The sequence below is a fragment of the Filobasidium floriforme genome (genome assembly GCF_021052385.1).
Source record: "Filobasidium floriforme strain CBS 6241 chromosome Unknown HD553scaffold_8, whole genome shotgun sequence".
NCBI classification, from domain to species: Eukaryota; Fungi; Basidiomycota; class Tremellomycetes; order Filobasidiales; family Filobasidiaceae; genus Filobasidium; species Filobasidium floriforme.
The window spans coordinates 63,552-82,661 of record NW_025763629.1 but is presented as its reverse complement, the minus strand read 5'-3'; the positions used below and the strand labels follow the sequence as shown (position 1 = coordinate 82,661).

The 19,110-nt window shown below is 53.7% G+C and overlaps 6 protein-coding genes across 6 annotated transcripts; 3 read left to right on the top strand and 3 right to left on the bottom strand.

The window, feature by feature from the left end:
• Positions 1-13: 13 nt before the first annotated feature.
• On the bottom strand, positions 14-3,596 carry HD553DRAFT_294798 (uncharacterized protein). Its single transcript, XM_046178472.1, has 7 exons — positions 3,243-3,596; positions 2,914-3,065; positions 2,665-2,837; positions 1,057-2,592; positions 775-986; positions 350-706; positions 14-276 (listed from the first exon to the last, which is right to left on the bottom strand). The coding sequence occupies exons 1-7, from the start codon at positions 3,483-3,485 to the stop codon at positions 169-171; spliced, it is 2,781 nt and encodes a 926-aa protein (XP_046037314.1). The 5' UTR covers positions 3,486-3,596; the 3' UTR covers positions 14-168.
• Positions 3,597-3,871: 275 nt separating this feature from the next.
• Positions 3,872-7,528, top strand: HD553DRAFT_349317 (P-loop containing nucleoside triphosphate hydrolase protein). The gene is made up of 11 exons (XM_046183451.1): positions 3,872-4,822; positions 5,092-5,159; positions 5,285-5,295; positions 5,374-6,140; positions 6,206-6,268; positions 6,336-6,461; positions 6,524-6,620; positions 6,689-6,849; positions 6,908-7,127; positions 7,198-7,286; positions 7,353-7,528. Exons 1-11 carry the CDS (start codon positions 3,920-3,922, stop codon positions 7,401-7,403), a joined length of 2,556 nt encoding a protein of 851 aa, XP_046037313.1. The 5' UTR covers positions 3,872-3,919; the 3' UTR covers positions 7,404-7,528.
• Positions 7,529-9,685, bottom strand: HD553DRAFT_309282 (uncharacterized protein). Its single transcript, XM_046179668.1, has 10 exons — positions 9,586-9,685; positions 9,435-9,514; positions 9,110-9,369; positions 9,012-9,045; positions 8,875-8,951; positions 8,716-8,805; positions 8,289-8,648; positions 7,905-8,216; positions 7,785-7,844; positions 7,529-7,719 (listed from the first exon to the last, which is right to left on the bottom strand). The coding sequence occupies exons 1-10, from the start codon at positions 9,602-9,604 to the stop codon at positions 7,593-7,595; spliced, it is 1,419 nt and encodes a 472-aa protein (XP_046037312.1). The 5' UTR covers positions 9,605-9,685; the 3' UTR covers positions 7,529-7,592.
• Positions 9,686-10,163: 478 nt separating this feature from the next.
• Positions 10,164-12,358, top strand: HD553DRAFT_323295 (uncharacterized protein; the record flags this gene model as incomplete). The annotated part of the gene is made up of 6 exons (XM_046181379.1): positions 10,164-10,202; positions 10,403-10,917; positions 11,405-11,525; positions 11,568-11,661; positions 11,779-12,181; positions 12,253-12,358. The coding sequence occupies 6 exons, from the start codon at positions 10,164-10,166 to the stop codon at positions 12,356-12,358; spliced, it is 1,278 nt and encodes a 425-aa protein (XP_046037311.1).
• Positions 12,359-12,907: 549 nt separating this feature from the next.
• Positions 12,908-15,639, bottom strand: HD553DRAFT_270861 (uncharacterized protein; the record flags this gene model as incomplete). The annotated part of the gene is made up of 11 exons (XM_046177683.1): positions 12,908-13,207; positions 13,276-13,359; positions 13,419-13,523; positions 13,580-13,652; positions 13,715-13,757; positions 13,839-14,210; positions 14,283-14,448; positions 14,525-14,700; positions 15,274-15,391; positions 15,485-15,515; positions 15,596-15,639. The coding sequence occupies 11 exons, from the start codon at positions 15,637-15,639 to the stop codon at positions 12,908-12,910; spliced, it is 1,512 nt and encodes a 503-aa protein (XP_046037310.1).
• Positions 15,640-16,070: 431 nt separating this feature from the next.
• HD553DRAFT_270797 (anaphase promoting complex subunit 8) lies at positions 16,071-19,074 on the top strand (the record flags this gene model as incomplete). The annotated part of the gene is made up of 12 exons (XM_046177678.1): positions 16,071-16,195; positions 16,272-16,381; positions 16,733-16,980; positions 17,056-17,102; positions 17,186-17,266; positions 17,343-17,475; positions 17,552-17,735; positions 17,804-17,983; positions 18,058-18,222; positions 18,296-18,404; positions 18,463-18,519; positions 18,579-19,074. The coding sequence occupies 12 exons, from the start codon at positions 16,071-16,073 to the stop codon at positions 19,072-19,074; spliced, it is 1,935 nt and encodes a 644-aa protein (XP_046037309.1).
• Between the last annotated feature and the right edge of the window lie 36 nt (positions 19,075-19,110).

The following is a 19,110-nucleotide window of genomic DNA, read 5'->3' as shown; positions in this document are numbered from 1 at the left end:
TGTTAACAATTTGCCTCAAAACAATAGACCATAAACAGTGATCAACCTCGATTGTGCCCTCTTTCGCTCTCATTCATCTCGACTCCTCGTCTGCCTTGTCTTAAAACTTCCCAATGCTGCACAATTCAAATGTTTCGGTTGACAAGGCATTCGTCATGGATCTACTATCTATAGAGAGTCTTTCGGGATACCCGCCAATTCTTCGTAACCGAGCGCCAAGTTCAAGTTTTGCATGCACTGAGTCGCAGCTCCCTTGAGCAGGTTGTCCAAGGCACCCTGATATGACGAGTCGCAACATTGAGGTCAGCACGTCAGAACTGGGGATGAGAAGGTTCAGGACAGTACTTACGACGACGACCACTCGCTTCAAGCTGCTGTGCACTTGAACACCACCCATCCTCCATCCGTGCTTGCCAGCAGCGTCCATGACGTCGGGCACGCCCTTGGTGATGTGGACCAGAGGTTCGTTCCCATACTTGTCCTCGTAGAGCTTCCAGATATCGTCCGCTCGTACCTCTTTCTTCAAGGGAGCGTTCAATACCGAGATGATCCCCGAGAACCAAGGGGCGACGTTGGGCACAAAGGAGAGTTTTAGAGGTTCCGAAGTCGAAGACATGAGGTTGGAGAGCTGGTAGCCCGACTCTCGCTCGTGAATGTGGTCGGTCAGCGCATAAGGTCGGACACCTCCTCGGAGGTCCTCGCCAGTCTACATGGAGAAGACCGCTCGTCAGATCTAGTTATTGCGCTGGAAATCCACCTCGACCCGCGACTCACGATCTTGGGCACAGTTTGCGGTCGGCCGTGCTCATCGTTGGAGCCGGTCTTGGTGCCAGCGCCCGAGTACCCGCTGATTCCGAAGATGGTAGGCGGGTTCTTGACGTCGATCAGTGGCAGAAGAGGAGCCAAGAGCATCTGCGTGTTGGTAGCGTAACATCCGGGGTTGGAGATTCGGGTAGCCGATCGGGTCACCGAACGGTCATACAATTCTATAGCATCGGAGAATGAGCTAACATTTCAGCGTCGCCCTCCTCACCAAGGCGACCTCGCGAGACTCACCAGGCAACCCATAATTCCAACCCGCTTCGAACCGATAATCGGCGCTCAGGTCGACAATGACGCTCCTCCCGCCCTTGGGCACGGCAGCATCGATCGCATCGACAAACGGCTTGCAGACCCCGTTCGGCAGTGCCATGACCCAGGCGTCGACCTCGTTGTTCTCGGCCATCTTGCCCACCTGTTCGGGCGAGAGGTTCGAGTACGTGACCTTGTCCTTGGTATATTCCGGGAGAGGAAGCCCGGCGAGTTGACGGGACGAGACGTGAGAGAGTTGGAGGTGAGGGTGAGAGTTGATGAGGGAGACGAGGTTTTGCCCAGTGTATCCGCGAGCGCCGATCAAGGCGACCCGTTTGGGCTCGGTAGAGACGGCGGCGGTGGCATAACCGCGTCGAGCATTACCGAGCCCTACCTGAAAAAACGATCGGGCGGTGGCCGAGGTAGAGTACGCCCGGGTCTGTTGACGGTGAGGCGGGACCGAGGGTCCGACGGGCAAAAAGACCCTCTCGATCCTGCCCGTCTGCTCGAACCCTTGAATAATGTTCTCGACCTCCTTGACGTCCTGGACGCCGTACCAGAACAGGCTCCTTCCCGCTCGGGTAAACGAACCGTCGGCTCGCTCAAAGTGCCAAGCCCTGTTCTCGTCGTCCGACTTGGCCGTCCAGAACAATCGCTTGTGGTCCTTCTTGACCGCGTCGAAAACGTTGTCGACGACCTTGTTCAGGATCCCGTTGCGCGAGGGCAAGAATTTGGTCATGACCGGGGTCTCGCCCTCGGGGTGAGAGACGACGGCGACGCAGTCGAAAGGCTCGTCACCATAGACCGTGTTGGGTCCCGACTTGAACTTGTTGAAGATCTCGGCGACGCTCGTCTTGCCCGATCGGACGTCCGGGTCGCGCTCCTCGAATACCTGTCGGAGCGAGGTAGCCGACATGGCCTCTTCAGCGGGCTTCTTGTAGAGCTTGTGTCCACGTCGGATCAAGGTACCCGCACCGGCGTCGGTGAAGAGTTCCTTTTGGAGCATGTCGGTGGCGATGATGGCGACCGACGAGGTTCGGGGGAGGGTGTCCAAGAGCTCCTTGATCTCCCTGAGCTTGAGCTTGGTCCCGTACTTGACCCACGATTCCTTCATCAAGCCGTCGTACTCCTCGTCCAGGTTGATCGTGCTCAACTTTTGACCGGTAACACCGTGGAAGAGCCCACCCTTTTCGTTCAGGTAGACGATCTTCATGGGCTCCAAAACCCTGGCCAACTCTCCAGCGGCGACGTCGGCATTGACGTTCAACAGCTGACCCTCCTCGTTCTCGGCCAGCGAGGTCAAGATTGGGAGACATCCGGCCCTGATGGCAGCCTCGATGGGAGCCTTGTCGACCGAGGTGATCTTGCCGACGAGCCCGTACTTGGCCTTGTCCAGGTAGGTCGCGCCAAAGACGCCGGTAGGGATCGGTCGGGCCCGTGTTCCGAGACGTTCGAGAGCCGAAGTGAGCTTGAGGTTTTCTTGCAAAAAGACGCGCCTGGCGATCTGCAGGGTCTTGGGGTCTGTCGTCGCGTACGTCAACCAGCTCACATATCAGCCACGAGCGCCCTACTCGACCTCCACCTCGCACTCACCGGTGATCCTAATTCCATCCTCGTAATCAGGGACCACACCCTCCTTTTCCAGAATCTCGTTCAACTGCGGGCCAGCACCGTGCAGGACGACAGGGTAGAGTCCGAGCCTGTTCAAGAAGGAGAGCGAGAGGGCGAGGTCGTCCAACTCGTTGGAGAGGATGGCACCGCCGATCCTGAAAGGCCATACAGGGGGAGTGGTAGGATCAGCGAGATGATCATATAAAGCAGCCGTTCATCACGGGGACTCACTTCAGGACGGCAAACTTGGCCTCGGGCAAGACGCCATTCGACTTTCCTCCCTGAGCGGATGCAGAGGAGGAAGAAGACGAGCTGAAGATTCGGAGGTATCTTTCGACTTCGTGACGAGATCCTAGAGAGTAGAGGAGACGGACGATGGTGTCCTGCGGGAAGATAGACCGAGAGAGAGACCAGAAGGATTTGCCGAAGTAGGGGTACGATTACCAGGGAGATTGAGTGGGAGGAAAAGCGAATGAACAGGGAGGATAACAATATAAGCAAAATCGTTCGGGTGAAAGGGAATGTCCCATCTCCGCAAATAAAAGATCCTCCGAACTCACCCTGTCCATACCAGCATCCCTGGTCGCAGCGCTAGTCAACCCTCGCTTCCTCATCTCTCCCGCGACCGACTTGACGTCAAACTCGAACATCTTCGCCGAGGCCGACAATGACGGCGAGGTGGTCGAGGCATTCTGTTGGGTGGTAGAGTTCGGGTTGACGGTGGGTCGGGCGGTCGAGGTGAGCGAGACGAGTGATCGTCGGCCGGGAGCCTTCAGTGCCGAGGTGGGGATACGTCTGAGCATGATGTGCAGTCGACGTCTGGCTGGTGTGTCTGTGTGATGTGTCTGTGGGAATAGACGAGGTGCGAGGTGTAACCACTACTACTCTTGTTGAATCTGATGAGCTGCTGCCTGGTCGCAACGCCGTTTGACTCGCTCAAAGAGAGAGAGAGCGCGATAGATTACCATTTTTGCATCCGAGATAGCAGCGCCCTCACCCCCATCCCCCACGCTACTGCCGCTACGGGATTAACACGTCATTTGGAGGATTAAAATGATAACAATATGCTAGCCGATGATTATTTTGATAAGCCCTCGCCCTCGAGCTAGAATCGTCACTGAACCATCAAACAACAAAAACAACAAAACAAACAACTCTCACCTACTCGTACAACTCTGGTTCATACTAGCTTCAGACTCCACCAGAGGGTCATCAACGACAGAAGACACCCGGCCACATGTCGACGACGACACCCTCCAAACTCCCACTCCAACCCACCAGCATGAACAACTTGCCGCCAAACTCCCCTTCCACAGCGACGACACAACCCTTTCACTCTGGCATCCCCGCACCGACCAGCTCGAAACTACCTCGGTTCCTCTCTTCCCCGCTGAAACCCGTCGTCGATGCCCTGTCAGCTTCTGTCTCCAGCTTGACCTCTTCGACCACCCGGAAACCCAAGGTCGAACTGGGCGACGTGGATGTGGACGTGAAACCGAGCGCGAATCCGGGCAAGGAGAATGGCGAGGCCGAGGAGGATGTGACGGTTGCAGGAGCCGCAGGTGTCGGGGCGAGGAAACGCAAAGGACCTCCTCTGGACGATCAAGAAGACGATGTCAAACCTCGTCTCGACCGACGACCTGCCCCACCGGGAACTAGACGACCGATGATGAGCTCCTCGACTACCGTACGACCGGGAACTTCGGCCTCGAATTCCAGACCGGGGAGCTCGACGGGGTTCGTGCCCACCTCTCGTGCAGCTTCTACTGCCACAGCGGGTCGTCGTCCACTCTCCGCATCGATGTCGACGACGACGACCACGAGCCGGCCCTTGCCGTCCTCGTCCGCTTCCTCTTCAGCGCTTCCCGGTCGAAGACCACTCAATGCGTCGACGACCACCTCGGGAGCACCGGGGTTGAATAGGACCCGGACGGCATCCAGCTCCAACCTCCGGGCGGGTTCGAGTATCGTCACCACTGCGGGTACGAGGAGGGTACCGGCTGGTGCTGCTACCGGATCCAGAGCCGGAGCGAGAGCTAGAACGGCAGGGGGAACGGGTGCCGGCGTGGGTGTGAGTGCGGTCTCAGGGTTGGGTGGGAGCGTTGCGGGTGGGAGGGGAGTTGGACAGATGCAGATACAGGTCAGTGTCAATCTAATATCTTCGATCGTAAAACGAGGGAAAGGAGATGACGAGATGAGTGGGAAAAGGAGTTGCTGATCGTGCTTTTCATTCTCATGCTCTCATCCCGAATTTGTGTTGGTACTCGCTTTCCTCTCATCCCGATCCGACCCTTTGTGTACTATCAAAAACCGCGACCCCCCTCACATCATGCTACCTCGCAACGTGAATCGTTACTCGCTCAATCACTCGTCCTGGATGACACCCTCTGTCTCCGTTCATACCGACAGTATGACACGGGGAGGATCGATCAGGTGGAGAATATGGTAGCGAAGATGCACGAGATGATGCAGCTAGAGTACGTCATTTTCGGGCGTCATTCCCTGGCTTTGAGCTAACCGAGAATGGGTTCGGTTCGGTTCTGCGCTTGTTCCTGTTCGTCGTGCGATTCGTTTACCACTATGACTGTTTTGTATCGACCAGGCAACAGAAAGGTGGGTCATGAGACGTAAATTCCCGAAATCCAGAGAAAAAAGCGTATAAGCTGACCCGCTTTTTGCCTCGATCGCTAGTCTCAAAACTCCACACATCACAGACAGAATTACAGACCCTGCTTCAGTCGACCCAGAACACCGAACGTGAAGCCCGCCGGAACCTCTCGACGGCGGGCGAGGAGATCGCTGCCCTGCGTGAGAAACACAGGAGCGAGCTGGACGATGTCGAACGTCAGCTCGCCAAGCGGGAAAGGGAGCGACGGGACCTCGAGGACGATCTGAGGGCTTGTCGGGCCGATCTGGAAGAAGCTAGGGGACAGGTCAGGGACGTCAAGGCGGCTCTGAACGCCCAGGCGACCGCTCAGATCACAATGACCGCCGAAGTCGCCACGTTACGTGAGCAGAACCGGGCTTTACAACAGGAGGTGGAGCAGAAGACGGGATCCATGTTGGAAATGAAGATCAAGGCGGACCAGGCGGACGAGCGGGTCAGGGAGATTCAAGAAGATCTCCGGGCGGCCGAGACGATCAGGAGGAAGCTTCACAATCAGGTCCAAGAACTCAAAGGCAACATTAGGGTGTTCGCCCGGGTCCGACCGGCTATTGGGTCCGAGCTTGAAGTCGAGGACGCCCTGGCCGAGATCGAATACGCGCAAAAGGGTCAACTCACCTCGTCTGGTCAACAACAGCTCACGATCGCGAAAGTGAGAGATAGCGCTGTGGGAGCCACGAGAAAGGAGACGGTACCCTTCTCGTTTGACAAGGTTTTCCAGCCGAACGATGGGCAGCACGAGGTGTTTGAAGAGATTTCGATGTTGGCGCAGAGCGTGTTGGATGGGTATAATGTGAGTCGCCGAAAAGATGAGCGCGAAGTGCGACTTATGTCGAGCTGACAATTTCTGCGCTTCAGGTATGCATTTTTGCTTATGGACAGACGGGTAGTGGAAAGTCGTGGACGATGGAAGGTGGCAAGGTGAGGGTCGACCGAGATCTAGACTGTACGCCACGTCGCGCTAAACTCCGCTCTCGTGACGAAACAGACCGCCAACACGGCCGGGATGATCCCCCGTGCAATTCACATGATTTTTACCGAAACCGAGGCCCTCAAAGAGCGAGGGTGGAGGTACCAGATGTACGGCCAGTTCGTCGAGATTTACAATGAAAAGGTTAGCTTGGCATCCGTTCCGCCCGGTTCGCGCTCGTTTCTTACACAGCCGACTCTTTCAAGATCAACAACCTGTTCGGGACCGCCAACGATCAGACCGAACACAAGATCGAACATGATGAGAAAAAGGGAACCACGACGGTGACTGGAATCAACCCTAGTGAGTTGCCGAATCTACAACTATTCTTGTCTTGGAGCGGCCCACTGATGATTTCGGCCATCGGCTAGTCCGCCTTGAAACGCCTGACCAGGTCCATTCGCTTCTCGCCCGAGCTAGCAACTTGCGATCGGTCGCAGCGACCAACATGAATGAGCGATCGTCCCGATCGCATTCCGTCTTCTCGCTGCGGGTGAAGGGCGATAACCCGCTCACGGGAGAGAACTGCGAGGTGAGTCGGCGGGTCATGCGAATTTTGACGATCTTTCAGTGCTGACTTCTAAGCACAGGGAGTCTTGAACCTAGTCGACTTGGCTGGGTCTGAGCGATTGGACAAGGCCGGAACGGGAGAGCACAAGGACAGGATGAAGGAGACTATCAACATCAACAAGTCATTGTCCAGCTTGCAGAACGTCATCCAAAAGCTTTCCGAGAAGAGCACCAATGACAAGGCGCACGTCGGGTACAGGGATAGTACCTTGACCAACCTCCTCATGTACTCGTTGTCAGGTATGTGCATTGAAAAGACGGTTTGCTCAAGAGACACCAAGTTGATAGCCAGTTTCATCACTCCTGATAGGTCATAGCAAGACACTCATGTTCTGCAACCTGTCCCCGATGGCCGCTCATACCAACGAGACCTTGAATAGCTTGCGATTTGCTACTAAGGTGAGCTAGAGCATGCTCGTCCTTGCATTGTGCTCGGACTAATTCCCCCGTACTCTGCTTATACAGGTCAACAGCACGACAATCGGTACGGCCAAACGACAGGCGAGGTCATCGTGATCAAACATCAGTCTTCGTCTTTTCGCTGTTTCCGTATAACAAGGTGTCGAGTCTTGCTGAGAAGCACCTTACAGAGTCATCTTGATCCGATGTAGACATTTTGTATGACAATAATGAACAACAGAGTCTCATAGAACTGGAAACACAGCCTCATTCATGTCTACCGACACTCGTTAGGAAAAAAAACGTCTAGGCCCAACGCTGGACTACGACAGCGTTCTTGAGACCGGCAGCTTCAACAGTCTGCGAGTCATCCTCGAGGACCTTGGTGGGGAACGTGGTCTGCAGGACAAATTGTCGTCGATCCGTTTGGGCACTGCAAATGTGACGACCCGGGTCAGCCGGGTTTGACATTAATCGGAAACGGAAGGTTCAGCTCACGCCGACACGAGGCCTCGTAAATCGCCGACAGTATGAGTCAAGTTGAGCTTGACGGTTTGCCTGAAAGAGCATACTCAGTCAGTCAAGGTCAACGTCATAGACGAACTTGCTAAAACTCACTTGGAGCCGTCTGCCAACCTGATCTGTACAGATGTCACGGGCTTGCTCTGGTCGACCTCGAACGTGGGCACAATGTTTCTTGCACTGGCACCGCTGGCAGCGGCAGCAAAGCTGCTAGGGAGATTGTTGATTGCGGCAGTGGTCGAGCCCTGGATGACCTGAGGAGCCGGTGCGCCGAGCCTCTGACCGGATCCGTCAAACGCCTGCATAGGCTTGGGAGGCGCAGGTCGGTAGTTCTCGGTCATGCGCTCAGCGACTCGAACTTCAACTGCCTGTCCGTTCTTGACATTCAGCAATGACAGTGGTGCCCGTCTATCATGATGAAGAATAGGCCATCATGAGTCAATTCGCACAGCGACAATCCTTTCTGTACTCATGACTCACCCAGACTTGATCGCCTCCAAAATCTCCTTGTTATGGGGATCGTCGTAAGTCATCAACGGTCCATCCTCGATACTGAACCCTTCTCTCCAAAAGGTCAAATTCCTGATCTGCACGTCGTCGTCGTCAAACTCTTCCTCTTCCTCGTCTTCCTCTTCCGACGGTCCACCGAAACCTAGAGAAGCCATCAGGCCACGAGGACGGTTCGCAGGAGGAGATCTCGATCCAGAGGGCCGGGAGGACGGGTCGGGCACGGCAACGGAAGGAGCTTCATCTGAGCCAAGCGTCATCCCTCCTCCACCGAAAAAGCCGGAAGTTTTGCCATCGGATCCCTTGAGTCCTCCGAGGGCAGCCGCGCCGCCGCTGCAAAGGATTGTCATCAAGCAGTCAATCGCTTGATCCCTAGCAGAACCTATAGACGCAAACTTACTCTCGAGCACGCTTCAAGATGTCTTGTACGACACCCTGGCCCGGGACGACCCTACCACCAGGTCCGTCAGGTCCTTGGATAGCCATTCCGCTGTGGTCAAAGGGAGAAAGTCGTTAGTCGTAGACCACCAACTCGAATACGAATGGACCTCATTCTCACCTTCCACCTTGTCCACCAGCGTAGAGCTCGGCTTGCTTCTTCACCTCATCCTCGTCGTCAGAGTTGGCCGCCGAGTTCTGTCGGGCGAATCCTCATCAGCGGTCTTGGCCATTGTGTCAACCGGGAAGTCCACCCACCCCCAGGCTACCCAGGGTAGCAAACTTCGACGAACTAAAGGTTTATCACTGTAATCAGACCCTAGGATGCAGCTCTGTTCAGTCGAATGAATGCTCACCTCTTGCTCTTCGTGGCAGGTCCCGAGCTACTTTGGCCGACCCTTCCGATGCTTGGTCCTCCTGAGGAACCTCCGGCACCCCATCCGGATGGCAAGGCTCCTACAGGCTGTCCACTCAAAGTATAGGCTCCAGCCGCTTGAGAAGGCGTGCTGGTACCCGTAGCAGCGGTGTTGACAGGAGGTTCTCGCTCGTCCTGCTCGGTGTCCATCTCTTCGGGGGCTTCTCCGGCTTGTTCAGCAAAGAACATTGAGACGGCACCCTGGGCAACGATATTGAAATCAGCGAATCGGTTGGCTCGAGGTCTTGTTACCAGGCCTACCATACCTGAACATCAGGGTATCTGCTCAAGTATTTCCGGGCATCGCCATCGGAGGTACCGGTGATCGCCATGAAGGATGCGACATCTGACCATGTAAATGTGGGTCGAGCATGAGCCACCGTTTCAGCAAGGGTCAATATACCAAGGCCTTTTTACCTTCGCTGTTAGCTGACATGGTGTATAGCTATAGTGTAAAGCTGTGTTGTGTTATATAGCTTGTTGGTGTTGCGAGCAAAGCAAGTGATGGTGGTCAAGGTATGCGAAGCTAAGAACTGCTGAATGCTCGCTGACGCAATCGGGGGAACGCCGTCTCGCACAAAAACAAATATTCGTTCTCTCGGAACGGGAAAATCTCGATCGACGAGGTCGTTTCAGGTTGACAAAGGGAGGCCCGCTTGGCTCAAGACGACCGACGGGGGTTTGAGTCTAGCTTCGCCTAGCAAACTTTGCACTCGTGATCCGATGAGACATAGACTTGGATATTCGCTGACAAAGGAAGTAACATCAGGGTTCTGATCGGTTAAGTGCAGGCAAGCGCTATAAGAGCAGACAAGAGGAGCATTATTCTCAAGAGGACATCGGTACCCATAATCTGTAGTTGTTCTTTCCCACCAATCCTATAGTCAAGTAAATTCCGATACAGACCATGAATCAAAGTCAATTCGAGCTCTACAAAGCGGATTTTGAACGAGTCAAGAGCTGGGACGATATCAGACAATTCGTTCGCAAGCGGAATGATCACAGATATCTGGCCTGCAAACGATGCACCAGGTGTGAGATCTCCGAACTGATGTGCACCTTTCATCATATGATTGGTAAAGACGCCTTCACCATAAACTGCGATAGAAAATCCTGCTACAAAAATGATGGCGGTTGCCATGGGATGGAACGTTCTCATATATGGCCAAGCCATTTTGTATCTTCTACTCCTTGTGATCGCTGCCACCATATCGGCCAATCTTGCCGATTACAGGTGCCAATGAAGGTCCTCACGGAAGAAGTGGATTGGAGGCGGACCTGTACCGGTTCGGCCAAGTACTGCACATGGACCGGTCGACCGAGACCGATAGATGTGGTCACTTTCCTGACGGGTTTCGAGAAGACACACCCTCTATACCGTCATCGATCAGAAGACGTCTATTACTTCGGACGTCCAATCATCTGTCCCGGAAATGCGGAGCTTTACCAGGTTCCATCAATGCCTATATTAGATCCCTCCGTCAGAATCGAGACCGCTTCTGTCGCGGTCGAGCCTTCACGCTTGAGTCAGGTACCATACTCTTCAGGATCAAATTCCCTTTACGAATCCGAACCTACTAGAGTGTCTCGTGATGGTAGAAGATCGATGGATAATCATGCTGACGGAAGTCCCGCTATCACAATTCAAACACGGGTAGAAGAGGGCGCCATGCTGGCTCACGACCGTGAGAGATCTGCCCAGACCAGCCTCGGCGAGGCAAATGGAAGTTTATCAGAGCTGGAGCTTTGGTTAAGAGAGCTCTTGCCCATGTTGATCGATCATCGTAGAGAGAATGGTCCTGTTGCCGTTGACCAGACAGGCAATGATACATCGGTCACAACGTCCACCGATAGCATTCATCAATTTGAAGGATCATATTCCACAGCATACGGAGCGGTACCATCCAGTGTCGTGACTTCGAGCTCACGGAAGAGGGAGCGGAGCATCGATGCACCAGATCCTGAATCGAGAGGAAAGCACAGGCGGCAAAGGCGATAGTGAGCGATGCGACTCAGGAAGGGTCCGTGAAGCGATCTAATTTCCGATATTCAACATGAATGTATAGTAGTGTATAGATAGGTAACGGGTATCCCTCAAGCTGACCAGTATCATGCCAACAATTGACTATATATCTTGAACGATGCCTGGAGACCACAACGATCGAAAGACCAGTGGTAAATCCCGTTGTGAGGAATGACTGATCGACTTAGCACAAATCCTCACTCCTCGCTACAGGCCTACAGCGGACGCTAGGCGCTGGAATATGCCAGTCGAGAAGCAAAGTAAGCAGATTATTGAAAGGAAGCACAAGCATCCGCTCGGCCGCTCAACAGTTGCGCCTCGCCCAAAACGTCAGGTGTGTGGCTCGTGAACTTATATGGGGAAATCAGCTTCTCAGGCCCGAGTGCATTTGCCTGAACTGCGGTACTCTGGCATGCCGTGCACTCGCACCACCGGAGGAAGGTTCGTCGACCCGGCCGAGATAGGCGTTTGTGAGTTTAGCGCGCGACCGATCAAACATCAATGGAACGCCAGCTTCCCACGCTTGCAAAGGGCCGACTGGCTATTTAACGTATAATAATATAATAACGGACATATGCCACATTTAGTCACTGGAAAGGATCTCATCAACAAGGCAAATTTTCGCTCGGCATTATCGTTTCGGCCGCCAACTTTCGAAGCTACTGTATCCCAACAGAGAATGTCAAATCAATCTGGATCGGTCGAAGAACGCTTGGGATGCACGTTGGAGCATTTTCTCGCAAACAGAGCCGAACATCCTTACCGTTCCCCAAAGCCATGTTGGTACTGCGAGAAGAATCGCAAAGTTTGCAAATACAAGCTAGATCAGGCGTGGCGTTTCTACGAACGAGAATGCGTCAATTGCCTGAAGGAAGGGAAACACTGTAACGGCGAGCCTCCTTTCGTCTGGTCTATACGAGCAACGGTGCCGGGAAGGAATTGTTGGAACCACTTGACACATGCCATCTCTCTTACTCCATTCAACACTCGGTACGACATATCTCCGCTACGGTGGAGGACGAGGTGTGAAGGCTGCTATGACCAAGGACTTAGATGTACAGCAAAGGACCGTGGTGGCCTGGTGGATTATCTCAGAAGCAATCCCCATCTACTGCCGATCTGGGACGGGCTGGAAGGAGCATACATCCTCCCCAAGACCTGCGATAAAATGGAAATAGGAGAGATAAAGGACTTAACGCAACCCCCCGAAGCTGCATGGTTCCTCCACCCCGGCTTCTCGGTCATGGAATTCAGGAATTCTGGCTCGGCGGATCTATGCGAAGCTGGTAGTTCGACAAGCTCATACCACAACTGGTCACCGACCGGCTCGTCCAGCACCGCCCGAACACTGCAGTTTTGGGAATCGGACGGAGCCGGGTCTGCCTCTGGAACCGAAGTATCCACACCGCTAAGTGTTCCCCTTTGGGATGGGATGGCGCACGGACCGCCACAGCAAGATATTCCAGATCCTAGCATGCTGTCACAAGTTGACTCCGGATCGCAGCCTGGTGTCCTGGATTTTCGCGACGTCCTAGATCTTTTTACCCCTGAACATTCGGTTACAAATTTCTCGTTGGAAGCATACTTTGCTAATCTCGCGCAATCTAAGGAAGGATCGAATCGATGATACCCTTCCCGCAGCCCTACCCGTAATTTTGATATGTAACAGAGTCGATTGCTAGAATACAACGATACATCCTATTTTCTGCGACCGGTCTATTCCGCACTCTTCGCTTCTACAGCTTCCTCACCCGCCTGCCTCGTTCGCGGGGTAGCATCCAACGGTGCTGCCTTACTCAAGCTATAGTTGATCTGATCGTCGTCGTCGCTCAAGTCCTCGTCTTCGTCCTCGTCGTCGCTCGCATCGCCAGTGTTCTCCTTGAGCATCTCGAGCAGTTCATGCGCCTCGCTCAATTGTGCCACCAGGATGGCTTGACCCTCCGGTATCGAGCCGTCTTCTGACAAGAACTTGCCGTCTTGTCGGAGCGAGTCGATTTGGTGCAGGGCGAGGTGATACTGTCGGACGCAAGGTGAAGCAGCAGATCAGTATAATTACTACGGGTGCCAAAAAGGGTCGCGCTTACCGGATAGAGATCTCGCGCGCTGAACGGTCCACCGTACTTCATGACCTCGTTCAAGCACTTCTTTATCGTCGACAACTTGTTGGCCTATCGAAACGACGGGTCAAAAGTGATCACGGGGCTACTGAAAATCGTAAACAACTCACGATCGGCATCAATTCCTCCGAAATGGGTTCCGACTCGGCAATCAACCGATAGATGAGACCGTGACATCGCCTCAACAAGTATAATAACACGTATTGACCCTCGGCCTGCGATCGAGATTATAAGGAGATAGTCTCGAATTGCCCATTGCGATAGGGCTTACCTTGTTACCCTCAGTATCGACAAAGCTCCCGTCGACTCGCATACCGTCGACTTCTCTTAGGGCTTGTGCGTAGCTAATGCAACGCATAGTATTAGCTCATAGTTCTCGCTGTATTCTGGTGACAAGCGGGCTCACTTGTACAAGTCCGTCTCCCTCAAAGTCCACCGGTGCGTCAGTTCTGTCGCGTTGAAACACGGGACCCAGACATCGTTATCAGCAATTGATTGCCTCCACCGTTTCCTGAGCTTCAAGTACCCACGCAATCGCTCCAACTTGGCCCTCATCTCGGTCAATCGCTCCCAAACCGGCTTCAAAGGCGGCGAAACGTTCTCCGCTCCCTCCCTCGCCCGGATATCCTGGATGATCTCGAAACACTCTTCCAACAAACCGACCAAGATCGCCTGACCCGCTGGAACCGAAGTGCCTCCCGGTCCCAAAAACTTGCCGTCGACACGGGAAGAATCGATCTTTCGCAGTTCCTCGACGAGAGGTTTTAGTTCCTTCTTTTCATGTTTCAACTGAGCGGCCAAGGCGCTGAGCTGGCGTCGGATGTGGACGAGGCGTTGGTGGATCGGTACGAGCTCGACCGAGAGGACCGAAAGCGATTTCAGAAGGGTCTTCAAGAGACGTTCTGTGCGCGTAATGGATTTGCTTCAGCCACCTCTCATCGAATTTGGCGGTCAAACGAACGCGAGGGACTTACCACAATCCTCCCACTTGCGCCACATCAGCTTGACCACTCCCGTATATTGTTTACCCTCCTCCTTGTCCTTTTTGATGATGGACTTGACGACGTGCAGACGCTGCACAAACGGTTGCAAGTCTTGCTGCGTATAAATCCCTGATTCTTGCATGTGGTCCAGGAGTTGCTATATCGTATCGACCATGCGGGGTCCCGTTAACCTCACAATGGTATAATACGCCATTCGCCGCAAGCGGACCCACCCTCATACTAGCGATCTGACAGTAAACCCCTGGACTCTCCTTGGTCTTGCCGATCGTCAAGAAGAACAAGCTCAACAGCCCAAAGACATCGTTCAGGACCTGATCCACCCGGTTGGTTTCGCTAGGCGGCTTGACGTCCACTTGAGACAGGTGTTGCTGTTCCATCTGCGCAGAGACTTCGTCCACCGAGGGGTCTTCCATGGTAGGGGTGTCTAGAGGCGCGGCGGACGCTCGGGGAGTCTTTGGGTCGGTCTGGGTCGAAGTCGAGGTTTCTTGTTCATGTTCCTGAACTTGATCCAGAGGAGGGGAAAGCGCGGGAGATTGACGAGCAGAGGAGAACCTTCGAGGAGCTGGGAACCGGTCAAGATGGTTGCCTCGTTCTTCGAAGGGGGTCGACATGGCGGAGACGTTCCTGGAAGATCCACCTCCAGAGACCATATCATCCTCGTTGTCATCTTCCTCGTCGTCGTCTCCATCAACGGACTGACGAGCGGTCGAGGAGGACGCCGTGCTATCGATCGAGATCGTCCTTCCATCCAGACCCAAACCCGGTCGACCCGCAGTCGCAGAACCCACCTTCAATTCCTTGTCCTTCTCGGTCTCCTCCAGATTGGGCGTATATACTTCCCTTAGAGCCGAAGTCGCCTTGGTAGCCCCGGTGCCTGCCACGCTTCCCCGTCGTGATTGAGATTGAGATCGAGCAGCAGCCGGGGGAATGTTGGCCTCGTCGTTCGTGATGGCGGAAGAACCGCTGATCATCCCTTCTTGAGTTTGACGGTCCCGGACTGCGTTGAGCTTGTTGACCTCTTTGGCCACTTGAGAATAGATGGACATGACATCTTTGGCTCGGATGAACTTGGTCGTGTCCTGCGGAGGGCAAAGACAGGTGGGAAAGACGTACATCGTCAGCGATTGTTGTGAACGGGAAGCGGCATGGCTTCCAGACTATCGAACATTTACCTTTTTCAAAGCCGTCAAACGGTGCTTGATGCTGCATCAATGCGGAAGGATTGTATCAGTCCTGAAAGCCCCAGAACAACCAGACAACATGTCGCCGACATAATGACCCACTTGACCAAGGCTTCCAAGATGGGCAATTCCTCTTGCGGAAGCATGGTGGATGGAGGCTGCGTTTCTAGGTGATCGACTGTCGAGTCGTAAAGGCGTGCGGTCAGTCAACCGGATAGGTGACCTATTCCTACGGACTATTTGTGTTTTTGAATGAGAGATGGCAGAGGGTGATGCACGTGCAGACATCATATGGTACATGAATACATGAATAAATGATTAGCAAGTGTGAGCATGTGAGAGAGTAGTATGGAGGGGGTGGGGGTCACGGCGGGATGATGATCGCTGGAAACGTAATCGATTACGTAATCAACTAACCTAAGCACCTAGCCTGCGGGAAATCAATAACAAACCAACCCATATCCATAGCATCATCATCATCATCATCGATACCTCTCTTTCAATCGGCGGTATACTGTATATCATCTGATAAAAAATATAGAGGCAGAACTCGCCGTCATTCTTAATGTCCACCGAGATGGCCGGCGTGACGGATCAAGCCGGCATCACGCTCAACCTGGCACAACAGGCTCAGCTAGCTACCGATCTACGGAAAGCCATCAACGAGTGTAGTGAGAGGGGCCTCTACAATGCGGCCAAATGGTTAGTCCTGGGAGAATGCTTCAGCGAAGTGTTCAACTGAAGGTTGACTTGTACGATTGGATCCGTCGTCTTGCAGGGCAAACGAGATGCTAGTCTCCATCCCGGCTTCAGGGCGAGCCGCCAGTACCTCCAAACCCACCTCTTCCTCTTCAACCCGATCCCGTCGTCCTTCTGACATCAGTCACCGTGCACGCCCGGAAAAGGAGTTTCGTACTTCAACACCCATCAATGCTCATCGGCTACAGAATCATCTTCCCGGATTAGGACTGTCCACCCCGAATTCTTCTTCGCTACCGAGGTTCCCCTCTCCGATCCCGAAGATACACAAGCGCACGAAACCCAGGGTATCGTTGGGTGATTTCCATGATCAGCCTCCTAATCTCATCGATGTGGAGCGTGATTACCCTCATGAACACGGTGGAAAGACGGCAGGTCCTCGGGTCTCGTCACCCTTTGCGCCGTTCAAGCTCGAAAGGAATGACCAGGACGATCCGGACCTAGACAACGACCACGACCTGGACCTAGATCTCGAATTAGATTTAGGGGTGGACGAGAGCATGCTAGATCCATCCTCCATCCTCTCTCTCCACCCTCACCCTTCCTCCAAACGAGGTCAACGCGGACTCGAGCCCGAACTCGAATCCCAAGTCGAAGCTTCGGAATCCGACATGTACGCCCTTGCGAAATGTTATTTCGATACGAAAGAGCTGGAAAGGTGTAAGAGGGTCTTGCAAGGGTGTAGGAGCAAAAAGGCGATGTTCTTGCGGTTGTATGCGGTCTACCTTGTGAGTAACTCACGGTCGAGGTTTCAGATGAACGAGGGCAAGAGCTGATTTCGGTGAATGCTGTATGGCAATCAGGCGGCGGATAAAAAGGCTCAGGAGATGATGCCTCACTTCATGGGCGAGTGCATACTCTTCCACCTTCCTCTCGGAGGAAGTCCAGGCTGATGTACTTTATACTTTTCGCAATCGAAACAGATTTCCAGAGCGAGATCAATACCTTGACTCCGCACGTCGTGCCAATCCTGGATCAGCTCGAGGGAGAGGACGACTCGTACCTCTTATACCTGTAGGTCTCAGTCTTCCTGATTGGCTACCGTGAGGGATTATCTGCTCACGATCGCGAAATCGACTGGGTCATGTAGGAAAGGGATCCTATATCAACGCATCGGACAGCGAGACCTGGCGCTCGAGTGTTTCATCCAATCTACTCGAGCAAACCAGTACAACTGGAGTTGTTGGCTCAGTATCGCCGCTTGCGTCTCTTCCACGACCGAGGTGGGTCGTCTTGCCCGGCCTGAAGGGCAAGCGGGAAGAAGGCAGAATAGCTGACGATGTTTTATTGCGCGTCTAGTTCTCAAAGATCAAGGCGCTCTTGCCGCAAGGCCAGATGTTCCTTTTCTTTGCCGTCACTGTCATGCTCGACTTGCACTCTGCCACGGAACACATGCTCGAGACGGTCGAAGAGCTTCAAGCGAATTATCCTACTAGCGTGCATTTGATGGCACAGAGAGCGCTGGTATTGTACCACATGCGAGGTGAGTCGGCGAACACTCCAGCCCAAGCGATCGATTACGATCCGCGCTGATGATACTCTGTTCTGTAGACTTCGAAGCAGCAGAGAGAGCGTTCGACGAGGTCCGAAAGATCGACCCGTTCAGGTTGGACGAGATCGAGATTTACTCGAACATGTTGTACGTCATGGGCAAGAAGGCCAAGCTAGGTCAGATGGCGCACGAGTATGCGCAGGTCAACAAGAATAGAGCCGAAGTGTGCTGTCTAATCGGTGAGTCATGTGGACATGATGCTTCTACAGTTCTGGCCATCGATGTTTACCGGTAATGTCGCGGACGTGTACAGGAAACTACTATTCTGCCCGAGAAGAGCACACCAAGGCCATTCAGTATTTCCGCCGGTCCCTATTACTCAATAGGGATTACTTGCCCGCCTGGACATTGCTGGGCCACGAATTCGTCGAGTTGAAGAACAGTCATGCCGCGATCGAGGCGTACCGAAGGGCGATCGGTGAGTCGCTCAGGGCTGCATGCATCCGCTTTACGACGAAAGATTCGTTGACCAGTGGTATTCGGGCCTCTAGACATCAATCCCAAGGATTACCGAGCTTGGTATGGTCTGGGTCAGACGTACGAGTTGCTGGATATGCCTGAATATGCTATCCAGTATTACAATCGGGCAACCGCGCTCAGGTGAGCTTGTTACTTGATACGCGTCGTAAACATCATAGGCTGATTGTCAAATTGATAGACCCTACGACTGCCGAATGTGGAGCGCATTGGCATGCGTTTACGAGAACCTTAAGCGGTAAATCCTGTCTACTACAGCAAGCTGGGATCGAGGCTAATAAGACCTGGTTCTATCAGTATTCCGGATGCCATTCAATGCAGTAACCGAGCGCTTCTAGGTGCAGATCCATCTCAGACGCTCACTATCCTAAGAAACATCGCCAAACTCCACGATAGCCAGGGGCACTATGCAGAAGCCGCCAAAAGTAACCGCCAGATCATCCAGATCGCAGAGTTGCAGGAACTGAACCAGGGCGAGATCGCGGCGAATTACCTGTACGTCGCGCAATACGAGCTCGACATGCTCGACCGCAAGCGAGACGCAACGGACATCAAGCCTGGGGTACCGTTTGAGAAACAGCCTCGACCGACGAACGGGAAGGGGAAATCGATCGAAGGTACCAGGGTCAACAGGGATCTGGCGAGCGCTCTAGTCCTATTTAAAAAGGTCATCGAGAGCAACGCGCCGGAGAAGGAGTTTGCCGAAGAGGATCTGCGATATATACGCAGACGACAAGAGGCCGTCGATTTGAATGTCGAAATGGACGGCCAACCGGATCACGGGGCTACATGAGCTAGACTGTTTACGACTAGTCGACGGAAGGATTCT

Bases quoted from the DNA above. Each gene is read 5' to 3' on its own strand.
- HD553DRAFT_294798 (XM_046178472.1), bottom strand. From the start codon at position 3,485: ATGCTCAGACGTATCCCCACCTCGGCACTGAAGGCTCCCGGCCGACGA. The intron at 2,593-2,664 runs GTGAGTGCGAGG...ACGCGACGACAG, and splicing joins GGATGGAATTAGGATCACCG to ACCCCAAGACCCTGCAGATC. The intron at 277-349 runs GTAAGTACTGTC...TCGTCATATCAG, and splicing joins TGAAGCGAGTGGTCGTCGTC to GGTGCCTTGGACAACCTGCT.
- HD553DRAFT_309282 (XM_046179668.1), bottom strand. The intron at 9,046-9,109 runs GTGAGCATTCAT...ATAAACCTTTAG, and splicing joins CCTGCCACGAAGAGCAAGAG to TTCGTCGAAGTTTGCTACCC. The intron at 8,806-8,874 runs GTGAGAATGAGG...CTTTGACCACAG, and splicing joins GCTGGTGGACAAGGTGGAAG to CGGAATGGCTATCCAAGGAC.
- HD553DRAFT_349317 (XM_046183451.1), top strand. From the start codon at position 3,920: ATGTCGACGACGACACCCTCCAAACTCCCACTCCAACCCACCAGCATG. The intron at 4,823-5,091 runs GTCAGTGTCAAT...TCATACCGACAG, and splicing joins TTGGACAGATGCAGATACAG to TATGACACGGGGAGGATCGA. The intron at 6,269-6,335 runs GTGAGGGTCGAC...GTGACGAAACAG, and splicing joins GGACGATGGAAGGTGGCAAG to ACCGCCAACACGGCCGGGAT.